General features: G+C 55.3%; 1 protein-coding gene across 1 annotated transcript in view; it reads right to left on the bottom strand.

Annotated features, from left to right (window-relative positions):
* Nucleotides 1-268: 268 nt before the first annotated feature.
* The window catches only part of LOC116784364 (dystrobrevin beta-like), a 38,057-nt gene continuing 24,347 nt past the window's right edge, over nucleotides 269-13,978 (bottom strand). Inside the window, exons 5-9 of the mRNA XM_032682921.1 lie at nucleotides 13,105-13,190; nucleotides 11,182-11,295; nucleotides 8,138-8,234; nucleotides 1,330-1,350; nucleotides 269-946 (exon numbers count right to left, since the gene is read on the bottom strand). Of these exons, the coding sequence (XP_032538812.1) occupies nucleotides 902-946; nucleotides 1,330-1,350; nucleotides 8,138-8,234; nucleotides 11,182-11,295; nucleotides 13,105-13,190 (363 nt within the window). The 3' untranslated portion in view covers nucleotides 269-901. The remainder of the gene's footprint in view (nucleotides 947-1,329; nucleotides 1,351-8,137; nucleotides 8,235-11,181; nucleotides 11,296-13,104; nucleotides 13,191-13,978) is intronic.

The following is a 13,978-nucleotide window of genomic DNA, read 5'->3' on the forward strand; positions in this document are numbered from 1 at the left end:
TGAAGATCCTTCCACGTGCTGCCACCTGGTCCCTCCAACGAGCCAAATAACTTCTGCCAGGTGCCTCAGCAAACCCAGGGACAGGCTGAGATTTGGTATTAGGAAAAAATTCCTGGCTGGGAGGGTGGGGAGGCCCTGGCACAGGCTGCCCAGAGAAGCTGTGGCTGCCCCTGGATCCCTGGAAGTGTCCCAGGCCAGGTTGGATGGGGCTTGGAGCAACCTGGGCTGGTGGAAGGTGTCCCTGCCCATGGCAGGAGTGGGACTGGATGATCTCTAAGGTCCCTTCCAACCCAGGCCATTCCATGATTCCATGATTCTCTGATCACCCAACAACGCCCTGGGCTCCAAGAGAAGGTGCCCACTCACCAACACCTCAGACTGAGCACAGAACACTGATAAAAGGCCACCCAGGAGCCACCAAAAGCCACTTTCAGCACACGTGGAACTGAAGTGTTTTCACCATTTAAAGTCACCCCAAAATACACAACCCCCTACAAAGAATCAGTCACCAGAATTTCCAGTGCACGTGTCCAGTATCCGATCATGGACGTGGCAAACAACGAGTGAAGCCCCCCAGCAGTGCCAACCCCAGGACTGATGGTCAGCACAGCCCGGGCAGAGAGGCAACCATGTTCAGAGACACTGCAAACGTGCCGAGCTGCAGAGAGGACACCCAACATCTGGCTGATCGTGAGAAAAGCAGAAGGGCTCCCTCTGGAGTGGATCCCGAAATTAACACAGGACTCGGGTCTGCTCGGAGAAAATGGGAACGGGCAACAAAGCCAAGGCTTTCCTGCCTCTGTCAGCTCACAACCAGCACCCCGGGGCTCCTTCAAGGAGACTCTGCCATGGCTGAAGGACATGGATCCATGCCCGGAATATTAAGTCATTAATTAGTTTTTCATGCATGGACTTGCATGTGGCAAGGAGGCAAATTAAAGGGTTCCTGAAGAGACAAGGAAGCTTTCTCAGCGTGTGAAACACTCCAAAGGATCCCCAACGAAACAAATCGTGAAAGCCAGCTGAGAATCCCCCCGTTTTCAGCCCTGGATGGTCATGCAGGATTCCAGGAAAGCCTCGGGAATCCAGCCACTGGTTGTGCCCCCGTGGCAATCAACTTCACTTGAGAGAGCAGTGGCTTTAAGGACACACACCAAACATGCTCTGCTGGAAGCTGATGGAGGCTGTTTGCAAACCCAGGAGAGAGAAAGGCCCCGCAGCCCCACGGTTTATTTGCACACCAGCCAATTAACAGAAAATGGATTTCATGCAGGAAGAAAAAAAAAAAAAAAAAAGAGTCAGATCACCTACAAAGTGAAGTCAACTTACTGCCTGCTTTTGCTCTTCTTCCTAGAGGTGTTGGCAAAAGAAAAGGGCGAAGAGAGAAAGAGGAAAGGTTAATTATCACACGAAAATGATAATTTTCACACAAAACACACAAGAGCCACAGTGAAAGGACAGGACATGGGGACTGCAGCAAACACCTCCACAGGAACCAAGGGCATGGGACACCAGGGCCATGGTGGGGGACCAGAGGGGACACTTGTCCCATTCTCAACAGAACTCTCTTTAAAATGGCCCCCAACAAGGATGGATATCACAGTATGGATCCCCTGGATCCAGGGGATATCTCCTGGTTTCCACAGGACCTTTCCTGGCTCCAGCCTGGCCTGGGGGAAGGTGCCCCTGCCCGTGGTGGGGGGGTTGGAATGACATGAGCTGGAAGGACCCTTCCAACCCAAACCAGTCCATGATCCAGTGATTCTCTCCTGCTCTGCACTCAGGAGGCCTCCTGAGCTGCCCTCAAGGCAACAGGGACCAGATCCACACTCCAAAGTCTGGGAATCCCACCCAGAGTGTCCAGTGCTGCCAGTGCTTGGTTCCCATGGCACAAACCTGCCTTCACAGAGACTCAAACCTGCCTTCACAGAGACCCCAAACCTGCCTTCACAGAGACCCCAAACCTGCCTTCACAGAGACCCCAAAACTGCCTTCACAGAGACCCAAAGCTGCCTTCACAGACACCCCAAAGCTGCCTTCACAGAGACCCCAAAACTGCCTTCACAGAGACCCCAAACCTGCCTTCACAGAGACTCAAAAACTGCCTTCACAGAGACCCCAAAACTGCCTTCACAGAGACCCCAAACCTGCCTTCACAGAGACTCAAAAACTGCCTTCACAGAGACCCCAAAACTGCCTTCACAGAGACCCCAACCTGCCTTCCCAGAGACCCCAAAACTGCCTTCACAGAGACCCAAACCTGCCTTCACAGAGACCCCAAAACTGCCTTCACAGAGACCCAAACCTGCCTTCACAGAGACCCAAAAACTGCCTTCACAGAGACCCCAAAACTGCCTTCACAGAGACCCAAAAACTGCCTTCACAGAGACCCCAACCTGCCTTCACAGAGACCCAAAACTGCCTTCACAGAGACCCCAACCTGCCTTCACAGAGACCCCAAAACTGCCTTCACAGAGACCCCAAACCTGCCTTCACAGAGACCCCAAAACTGCCTTCACAGAGACCCCAAAACTGCCTTCACAGAGACCCCAAAGCTGCCACAGCCCCAGGGGAAGAACATCACCCTTGTGGTTGGTTCCCAGTGGGCATTCCAGGACCTCTGCCAGTGGGATTCACGAGGGCAAAGCCACCAGGTCTGGAATGGGACACGGCACCGGGAGGGCAAAGGCAGCAGAGATGCTGAGTCAGGGAAAAGATGCAGGGAAAACAATTCCTGCCCTGCAGTGCCTCTGTCAGTACAGATCCCTCCGGATTTGGAAGACAAAAAGAGGTGAAATTTGGGTGAATTTATCCCCTTTTGGAGCAGGGAAATGTCCCCTCTGATCGGGCTGGGCAGGTGGGGGCACATCCTGCCTTCAGCTACAGGAGAATTCCTTGGAATGAGCAGAATGTCCCACAGTGGGGAGTTTCTTTCCTAATTCAGAGCCTTCCACAGACAACAACCATCACTCTGTACCCTGACAGAAGGGCTGGAGCACAGTCCTGGTGACTCACGTACCCCAGACCAGCAGTGACAGCACTTCCAGGTGACTGGCACAGACCCCCAGCACACAGGAGCCCCCCTAAGCACGTCTCCCCAGAAATCCAGGTCAGGGAATTAAAATTCACGGGATAAAAGCTCCTTCTGGCCTTCAAATCCATGGACCCATTTATCCACCTTCCCTCCCTGATCTCCCGTCTGAGCAGGATTAACCAGAACCTTTCCCTTAATTTAAAGCAGCTTCTTCTCACTGACCACTCAAAGCTGGTTTTTTTCCCACTGTGCTCCCCAGAGAAATCTGGGAATGGCTGCAGGGAACTCCACGTTTCCGAGCAGACACTTTTGGTTTTCTCTGATGAGACTCAGGGTTCCTCCAGGTGTGTTTTCAGCTGCTGCTGTGGCAGATGTGGGGTCTGGCTCCACTCAGACCCAGATCAGCACCAGCTGAGGTCAGCACTGCCCTCCCCACATCCCACAGCTCCCAGTGCTTCCTCCCACCAGGGCTGGGACTCGCAGGACCAGATGGGGAGTCGGGTCAGGGAAAAGATCTCCAGCCATCTCCACTCCACAAAAAAAGCTGCTGGTTTGAAAAATGAGGCTTTGGCATTAAGTGCAGATGTGAAAACACCCTCTCAGGAGGGACAGAGCTCGGCAGGGCTGAGAGGGAGCAGATAAATCACCGGAGCAGCCGGCGAGGAAATTGCCTTTGAGGAAATGGAGGGAGTGAAACGGGATCTGTCTGTGGGATATCCGTGCAGGGAGAGTGATTCCCTGTCCCCACGGAATGCTCCTCAGGGCCAGCCCAGCTCAAGGCACCTGGGCACTGCAGGAGAGCCCAGCAGAGAAGGGAGAGCCAAGCCAGGGGCCTGGAGAGAGCCACAGGATCCCAGAATGGTTTGGGTGGGAAGGGACCTTATAAACCACCCAGTGCCACCCCCTGCCATGGACAGGGACACCTTCCACTGTCCCAGGCTGCTCCAAGCCCCGTCCAGCCTGGCCTGGGACACTTGCAGGGATCCAGGGGCAGCCACAGCCTCCCTTCCCTCCCTTCCCACCCAAGGCAGTCTGTCATTCCATGACCCTCCTGTGACTGGGACCCCCAGCAGGAGTGTCCCGGGTCAGTGAGGGGATGTGGGAGACACTGGATGCAAACCCCAAGCCCAGCCCCAAATGGCAGTGGCTGGGGGGGTGTCCCATGTGGAATCACAGACAGCAGAGCAGGACACTCCTCACGGGGGTCACTGACCCCAGCAGCCAGAACAGCCCCAAATCACAGAACATGGTTTGGGCTGAAGGGACCTGAGACCTGGGCCCTTCCCTGCCCTGAGGACAAACATCACAGCATGGGAAAAGCAGATGAGCCTCCAGAGGACAACTGTGGCCTTCCAAAGACATGGATTCATGGAATCACGGGATGTCCTGAGAGGGGAGGGACCCACAGGGTCTCCTTTTCTTCAGAGAGGGATTTGAGGCCCCAAACTCTCAGACAAACCAGAGCTGGGTAAGCTGAATCCAGCCCTAAATGGTGAAATGAAGGCAGCATTAAAAATGTAAAAAATGCTGCACAAGAAAATGGAAAAAAACCCCATAAAAGCTTTAACAGCTGATGTAAATTATACATGAACGTTTCTGAGGAGCACCAAATGATGAGAGGAGCTAAAAACCTTGTGGGGGGAAAATCGTGTCTGGCAGGGCTGAAACCACTGAAAAGGAGAGCTTGAGCAGGACACGAATATCAAAACCAAAACAAAGCCTGGAGGCAACGTCACTGCTTCGGGTCACGGGGGTGAAACTCTGAGCAGGGGCTGAGGAATTCGTGTCTCTGCTCTGGCTCTGACTCACAGCACTTCCCCTCGGAGTTTCTCTCAGCAGACAGGGAAGTACTGGCACTAATAATGAGAAAAGGTGTTAAAAGTATCTACTAGAACTTCTATTTTTAGATCAGCAGGCTGGGGAACTTGCAGCTTGAAAAATAATTACCTGAGTGAGGAGCTACAGGGTGCAGGGAAGGGAATTTTTAATGGGGCTTGGAGAGCCCAGGACTGGGATGTGGATATTCAAATAGGGAGGAAAGACAACTTAAATAAGAGAAGCTCTGGGGTGACCTGATTGTGACCTTCCATTACCTAAAGAGGACAACAGGGAAGATGGAGAGACACCCTTTCCAAGGGCCTGGAGAGACAGGACAAGGGGGTGAGGTGGGGAGGCCCTGGCACAGGTTGGCCAGAGAAGCTGTGGCTGCCCCTGGATCCCTGGAAGTGTCCCAGGCCAGGCTGGATGGGGCTTGGAGGGACCTGGGATAATGGGAAGTGTCCCTGCCCATGGCAGGGGGTGGCACTGGATGGGCTTTGAAGCCCCTTCCCACCCAAACCATTCCAATATTTCTGATTGTCTGATCTGGCCCTGCCATCAGTTCACTCAGAGCCACAGAAATGCTGACCCAGGACCCAACCCCTGACACAGGTGACACAGGAGCTGCAGAACTCCATGGAAAGGAAATCCCGACATAAAAGAAGCTGATTTTGTTATTTGAATGCACAACAGGTTTGGCTCCTGAAGGGAACTGCACAGATGTGAGAGATTTTCACAGCAGAGGATTTACCCACAACATCCTCATTACCCGGTTACCACAGGAGGAAACAAATCCACAGAGGAAGAGCTGGATGGCTGAGAGCCTCCAAGAGGCACAGAAAGGAAAGCAGGGATGGAAGGGCAGTGAAGGCCCTGCTGTGACTCTGCACCAGCTGCTGAGGGGCAGGGAAGGATTCCACACAGGGCTTGTTCTTCTCAAAGTTAAAAAAAATAAATATAAATTAAAAATCTGAAGAAGGCAAAGAAACCACCCCCGAACAGGCTGGAGCAGAGTGTTGTGAGGGGCCCAGCAGAGCTCTCTACCTGTTCCACTGCTTTAAAACCACCAGTGAGAAGTGCCCTGGCTGAGCTTCTGCACAGGCAGAACACAGGGGGTGAAAAAGTGCTCCTGGATTTCAGGGAGGGAGAACCAAGGGGTGCAGAGTGAGTCAGAACTGAAAAACCAGGCATAAATTTCTAACTGCTCGAGCAAAATCTGCACTGGCAGGGAATTTTCCACTTCTGATCTCTCCAGCTCCAGAGCAGATGTCTTTCTGGAAGATGCTTTAATCAAGAGGCTGCCAGGCTCCACAGACAGCTCTGGGGGGGAGAGGCAAACAGCCACATTATGCAGGACCAAGTAATTCCAGCAGTCACAGCTCACAGGACAGCTGGGGAGGTCTCAGAACAGGGTCAAAACCTCAGAGCAGGCTGCTCAGGGCTTTGGCCACGTCGGGCCTTGGAAACCTCCGAGGATGGAGATGGTGCAGCCCCTGTGGGCCCCCATCCCACTGCCTGGGGACAGAGCTCTTCCTTATACCCAGTCCCAGCTGCTGGATAAAGTTCTTAAACAAATTTGAGAGCTACAGGAGAGCTGGAGAAGGACTTGGGACAAAGGATGGAGGGACAGGACAAGGGGGAATGGATTCCCACTGCCAGAGGCAGGGAGAGATGGAATACTGAGAATAAATCCTTCCCTGGGAAGGTGGGGAGGCCCTGGCCCAGGTTGCCCAGAGAAGCTGTGGCTGCCCCTGGATCCCTGGAAGTGTCCCAGGCCAGGCTGGATGGGGCTTGGAGCAACCTGGGCTGGTGGAAGGTGTCCCTGCCCATGGCAGGGGGTGGGATGGGATGAGCTTTCAGATCCCTTCCAACCCAAGCTTTTCTGGGATTTTGAAAGTCAGACCTTAACAGGCTGAGCAGGGAAAACACAGAGTGCAGAACCCCTGGCTTAAGGAACTTCCCAAATCCCACACGTGCTCACCTGCCCAGGGAAATGAGGGAAACCAGGCACCTCTGGGGACGTTCTGATCATCACCTCTTGTACTGACATCCCAAACCAGGCACCTCTGGGGAGGTTTGGATCATCACCTCCTGTACAGACATCCCAAACCAGGCACCTCTGGGGAGGTTTGGATCATCACCTCTTGTACTGACATCCCAAACCAGGCACCTCTGGGGAGGTTTGGATCATCACCTCTTGTACTGACATCCCAAACCAGGCACCTCTGGAGAGGTTCTGATCATCACCTCTTGTACTGACATCCCAAACCAGGCACCTCTGGGGAGGTTTGGATCATCACCTCCTGTACAGACATCCCAGTCCCAGGATGCAAGGGTAGGGGTAGGAATTCCTACCCAGGATAAAGGGTAGGGGTAGGAATTCCTACCCAGGATAAAGGGTAGGGGTAGGAATTCCTACCCAGGATAAAGGGTAGGGGTAGGAATTCCTACCTCAGGATTCAAGCCAAGCTGAGGGGTTCCTGCACTCTGGAGTCACAGGCACTGAGAATTCACTGTCACTTCCCAGTGCAGACCAGCTCCAAATTTCCCTGGAATCATCAGGATGTGCCTGTGGCTGATCTATATCCCAGCCTGCCCCTGGCACTGTCACTGCTCCATCTCTCTCCCATCCCCACAGCACCTTCAGGGCACCTTGTCTTAGACTAGAACCCCTTTAAGGCCAAGGCTTTGCCATTTGACTCGTTGGCTCTTGTTTAACTTAAAGAAGGGGAAGAATAAAGTTGTAAGAGTATTTCAGACTGCAGTATTTCATCATCTGGGAGCTCAGCTGAGGGAGGACTCCACAAAAACAATATAGGACCCTGGTCAGGAACCCAAACAATGACGTGTGCTGCAGATCAGAGCTGACACATCACCCCCAGAGCAAACCCCCCCCATGGCAGGGGCTGGGCAGGGTCACCCCCTGGATCAGCCCCACAGCCCTGGGGAGTCACATCCTGCCCTGCAGGACTACAGCTCCCAGTTTATTTCCCAGTTAGAGCTGGAAGAACAGAACTGGTGCCCAGATCAGGTCCAGTTACCACATCAAATACTTCTTTAAACCCTTCCAAACCTTGGGTTGTCCACACTTCAATCACATGAACCTGAAAACCCTTTCACCACCTGCACCCCCACACAGAGCCAGGATGGAAATGGCTTTTTGCAAACTCCTCCTATTCCTCATGAGGTGTTTTATAAGGTGTGACAGCAAAGCAGGGATCCCAGAGCAGCCCCAGAGCCAGGGGAGGGGGGGACGTGCTGCCTTTCCCACAGGAGGTTCCTTACTTTGAGCAGCTTCATCAGCCCTTCCAGCTGCACCATCAGTTCTCTTCTGCTCTCCTGAAGTGCTGACATCCTCTGCTCCAGCTCATCCTTCCTCTGCCTGTTCCAGTCACATGGAAGAAAGAGGCAGAAAACAAACTTGGGGTGTTTCAAAGCAGCCCAGGGAGCTCACCCGTGTAACGGGGTCTGTGGTTCCCACCATTCCCCTGCTCCCCATCTAAAAACCCACAGCAAGGCCCAGCACAGTGACCATGAACCTGAAGGTGACAATACCCCGTTCACTTCAAACCCAGAGATGTGTCCTCAGCCAGGGAAGCCCTTCTCAGGGCACTGCATTTTGAGTAAAAAAACCCACTTTTTTCTTCCTTTTAAGAACCCCAAGTTGTCGGAACCTGGCATCCTGTGGAGTGCTCAGACAAGCCAGGATGAGCCACGGGAGGAAAGACAGAGAGGGGGGGAAAACAAGAGGAGGACAGGCTGCAGATGTCTGGGGAGGAAGAGCTGTGCCTGCCTGGAGGAGACTCAGCAGAGCTATTTCTGTGCCGTGACGGATCAGCCGGGACACGCTCGCTGCGCCAGCACCAGGTAACAACAGCGGCAGATAAGGAGTGACCTTCCCTTTCCCTGGCAGCTGAAAACCTGTCTGGGAGCTATTTGAGGAAATATGACTGTGTGGTTTGATTTCAGATTCCAAAAAAGAAAGCAGTGACTAATAGAAGGAGCAGCTCAAAGACGGACGTCAGCCCGGCGGAGGTTCCGTGTCCCGGGCGATTTAAGGGATGCCAGGACCCACAAAGCCCAGTCACAGGTGATGATACAAAACCCTGGGGAAAAGCAGGTTAAAAAGGCTCCTTTATTCACCCACAGTTATTTCTGTGGACACCAGAATGTCTTAATCCCAAGTTAAAGCATCACCTATTACAGACTGAACCTCCAAAAGTCTTCGATCGCATCTGTGTTCTCACGCGACTCACTCTGGATAAATCATTCTGGGGGTTTCAGGAACAGACCAGTTCTTTAAAGGACAGAAGACTGTGAAATATTAACCATCCTGGATGTTTCTTTCAACATCTTCTTGTATTTTGAGGACTGTGGTTATACAACTAAGCAGCCTTCCAGAATCTGAAGGAAGCCAGAGAGGGGCTGGAGGATCACCAGGAACTGGAGGGCAAGCACAAGGGGCAATGGCTTTCCATGCCAGGGGGTTAGATGGGATATTGGGAAGGAATTGTTGGCTGTGAGGGTGGGGAGGCCCTGGCACAGGTTGCCCAGAGAAGCTGTGGCTGCCCCTGGATCTCTGGAAGTGTCCCAGGCCAGGTTGGACGGGGCTTGGAGCACCCTGGGCTGGTGGGAGGTGTCCCTGCCCATGGCAGGGGTGGAATGGGATGAGCTTTAAGGTCCCTCCAATCCAAACCACTCTGTGATTCGCTGTTCCCGTGGTGGTGCAGGCAGGAGAAGGCAGGGACACCTGCACTGCAAGGCAGGGATCCACAAGGACACGGATCCATCCTGCTCCTCCAAGGAGGCACTGCCAGCAGTGCTGGAGCTGACTCATCCCAGGGGCTGGGCCAGGCTGGGCTGCAGATTTTTAGACCTGGGACACGTTGACTTTCCATGGATTATCATCCTCCTGCTTTCCCAGCCTGAACTGTAGCAGAACTGAGATCAGCTGGTGGTGTGTGCTGACAGACACCCACAGCCCAGGGCACCCCACACTGGGGAGCATCTCCCCAGCAGCTGGGACTGGGGAAGCCCCTTCCCATCCCAGACCTGCTCATTGGGACCCCCCAGTGTGACCCTGAGCAGCCACAGCAATTAATGTGCAGGGTAAGTTTGTTAATGAGGGAGGGCTGGGGGCAGGAAAGCTGATGCTGCTTGTACATGGGAGGCTACGTGTGAGATACTACAGGGAGTGAATCCCTGAACCCCAGAATCATTTGGGTTGGAAAAGCCCTCCCAGCCCATGGATCCCCCCTGTGCCCCATCCCCACCTTGTCCCCAGCCCAGAGCACTGAGTGCCACAGCCAGGCCTTCCTGGGACACCTCCAGGGATGGGCACTCCAAACCTCCCTGGGCAGCCCCTGCCAGTGCCTGACCACCCTTTCCAGCAGGAAATTCCTCCTCCTGTCCAACCTGAGCCTCCCCTGGCACAGCTGGAGGCCGTTCCCTCTCCTCCTGTCCCTTGTTCCCTGGGAGCAGAGCCCGACCCTCCCTTGGCTCCCCCCTCCTGTCAGGGGGTTGCAGAGCCAGAAGGTCCCCCCTGAGCCTCCTTTTGTCCAGGCTGAGCCCCCCCAGCTCCCTCAGCCCCTCCTGCTGCTCCAGCCCCTTCCCAGCTCCCTTCCCTTCCCTGCACACGCTCCAGCCCCTCCCTGTGTCTCCTGCCTGAGGTCCCAGAGCTGCCCCAGCACTGGAGGTGCCCCAGCAGTGCCAGCTCAGCCACAGAGGCTTTGGAGGTGGTTCTCCAGCTCTGGCGGTGCCTGGAGGTCTGAACTTCAGGAGTTTCTCTGACTAATCAAATAACCAACACTTGCTCTCAGCTCTGCTCCTTTGGAGAGGAAATGATGAGCAGTTAACGCCATTTCTGCCGGTTTTTCCCATCAGTTTCTTCTTTACAAACAGTTTTCTAAACTAAACAAACAGAATTCAGACCAAGAAACGTTTTTATTTACTTCTAAGGCCACTTAAAAGCCCAGCTGCTGACACAGCCCTCAGAACTCAGCATCCTCAATGCCTCTGTCAGGCTGCCCAGGCTGCTGCTCCCAGTGCCCCCAGGGCTGCTGCTCCCAGTGCCCCCAGGGCTGCTGCTCCCAGTGCCCCCAGGGCTGCTGCTCCCAGTGCCCCCAGGGCTGCTGCTCCCAGTGCCCCCAGGGCTGCTGCTCCCAGTGCCCCCAGGGCTGCTGCTCCCAGTGCCCCCAGGGCTGCTGCTCCCAGTGCCCCCAGGGCTGCTGCTCCCAGTGCCCCCAGGGCTGCTGCTCCCAGTGCCCCCAGGGCTGCCCAGTCCAGCACCCCAAAACCACCCCCCAAACACCCCCAGGGGTTGTTTTTACCGTAACAGCCTGAGCTCAGCCAGCAGGGTCGGGTTCTGCTGGGCCTTCTCGGGGGTGGGCTGAGAGGCCTGTTCGTGTTCCAGCCTGAGCCGCTGGATCTCCTGGAGGATCTCCCTGTGGGAACGACAGAGGGGAGGTGAAAGGAGGGGAGAGTCACTCTCTGCACTGCTCCCAGACAGCTTTCACAGCCCTTGGAGCACTTTCTGCCAGTCCCAGCCCAGGCACAGCAGTTCTGTTCGTGTGTGGCTGGCACAGACCCACACCAGGACGGGTAAGTTGGTGCAGACGTAGGAACTGCCGCAAAACACAGAAAATTTATTGCTTAATGAGTGTGAAATCACTCATTGCAATGCCTTTCCAAACCCTTTCACGCTCAGAGACTGTTCCAAGAGGACAAAAGTTCCATCTTCAGCACAACCTGCCCGGCAGGTACTGCAGGAAGGGCCCTGGGGCAGGACCTGCCAGCTCTGCTCAGCTCCCTCTCCCCTTCCCAAGGGCTCTGGGCAGGGCAGCAGGAACGAGGAGAACAGCTCATTGGAACAGAGGCAAACCCTCCAGTGTCCCCAAGGGAAGGGGACCTGCCCAGCCAGAGGGGAGGGAATGTCACAGCCATGGCCAAGGGCCCCTCACTGCAGTGGGAATGAAACCCCTCTGGAGTGGAGACTGTTGTCAGCTCCCTGTGGAACTGCTGAGCTGCCCTCCTGGCAGGGCTTCACACCAGCACTGATTGAGATCTCCCTTATCTGGGATCTCCAGGAGTAATTTCAAATACCTGCAAGGTCTCTTGGTGGAGCACTGAAGCCATGGCAGTGCCAGGACTGAGCTGCTCCTGCTCTCCAGGAACTGATTCCCCTCCAAACTCCCCCTGAGCAGTGTTTTACCCCCGAGTGCTGAGGGTGCCCTGGCACAGGGCTGTGCAGGCAGCTGGATCACAGCTGGCACAGCTGGAGCACAGGGAGACCTGAGCACAGGCACAAGGACAGCCTGGAGAGGCTCCACAGGTGACCCTCTGGAGCAAGAAGGATCCCATGGTTTGGGTTGGAAGGGACCTTAAAGCTCATCCTGTTCCACCCCCTGCCATGGGCAGGGACACCTCCCACCAGCCCAGGGTGCTCCAAGCCCCATCCAACCTGGCCTTGGACACTTCCAGGGATCCAGGGGCAGCCACAGCTTCCCTGGGCAACCTCCTCACCACCCTCCCAGCCAGGAATTCCTTCCCAATGTCCCATCTCCCCCTACCCTCTGGCAGTGGGATCCATTCCCTGTGTCCTGTCCCTCCAGGCCTTGTCCCCAGTCCCTCTCCAGCTCTCCTGGAGCCCCTTTAGGCTCTGCAAGGGGCTCCAAGGTCTCCCTGGATCCTTCCCTTCCCCAGCTGAGCACCCCCAGCTCTCCCAGCCTGGCTCCAGAGCAGAGGGGCTCCAGCCCTGGCAGCATCTCCGGGGCCTCCTCTGGACTCTCTGCAGCAGCTCCACGTCCTTGTGCTGCTGTTGCCCAGGGCTGGAGGCAGCTCTGCAGGGGGGTCTCAGCTGAGGGGGTAGAGGGGCAGATCCCCCCTGCCCTGCTGCCCACCATCCCTGGGGGATCAGCCCAGGGCACGGGGGGTTCTGGGCTCAGAGCTCCCACCCTGAGCTGTTCTGGGTCTGCAGACAAGAGAGAAACGAGCTCTGGGTGCTCAGTGCTGGTCAGGATGATTTTAAGAAGATTAGTGGAGAGGATCAACCCACTTCCTGGGGAACAGGGGCAGGGCAGCCCCTCCACAATGCTAATTAAGCAACGTTAATGACTAACTAATCAGTTAACGAGGCAGCTCCGCCTTTAACAAGAGATCCGGGTAAACAACCTGGTTAATGTAACACAGAGGCTTCCAAACAACGGAGCACGGGGATGGTTCCCAAAACAGAGCAGATCAGAGCTGGTTTTTACCTGTTCTTGTTCTCCAGCTCCGCTATCAGCTGCCGCTGCTGCTTGTTGGCATCGAAGCTGAATCCCAGGTCCGAGGGCGGGCGGGGCTGGGGGAGAACACGGAGGGTCACACGGAGCACTCCCTGCCTCAAAGGGCTGTGGCAGGGTCTGGATCCAGCCCCGGAATTCCCAGACTGTCCCAGCCCTGGGATACAGCGAGGGGGGCTGGTGGTGACCCGGCCTGAGCCCAGGGTGGGGCTGCTCCTGCTGCCTCATCCTCACTACCCAGGAACAGGATTTGCCATATTTTTTAGGTCTCGTTTAGAAAAGAAGCCCCCACACCTACCAGAGCCTACAGCACCCAAGGGATCTTCCCGGGAACAAACCCAGTTATTCCTTTTCTCCTGAAGTGCCCTGGTGAAACACTGACCCTGCCACGTGTCAGTCAGTGAAGAGGAGCTGGAGTGACCCCGTCCAGGACAGTCTGGAATGACCAACAGCTCAGTTTGGGACCCAGAGCCCTGCTGGACACCCCCCATGCTGACAACAGGCACGTTCTGCATCCCCTGGCTCAGCTCTCAGAGCTCCATCAGTGCTCAGAAACAGCTCCACAGGGAGATCTTCCCACAGCTGATCCTGACTCCTTGTGCTCTCCAGAGGTCCCAGCTCTCCCCTTTCCCAATCCATCCCCTTGCACTGACTCTGGGGTCAAACGAAGCCTCTCAGTGCATTCAGCTGCTGTAATTCCATGTTAAACAAACCTGAACCCAGACCCCCATCTCATGCCATGTTAGGTGGGACCCCCAGACTGTCCACACTGCCCTTGGCACCCCTTGGCACCAGGAAAGCCAGGAAACACCATCCATGGGAAGGAACAATATTCACAGGCATTAAA

Source organism: Chiroxiphia lanceolata, chromosome 3, assembly GCF_009829145.1.
Source record: "Chiroxiphia lanceolata isolate bChiLan1 chromosome 3, bChiLan1.pri, whole genome shotgun sequence".
Classification (NCBI taxonomy): Eukaryota; Metazoa; Chordata; class Aves; order Passeriformes; family Pipridae; genus Chiroxiphia; species Chiroxiphia lanceolata.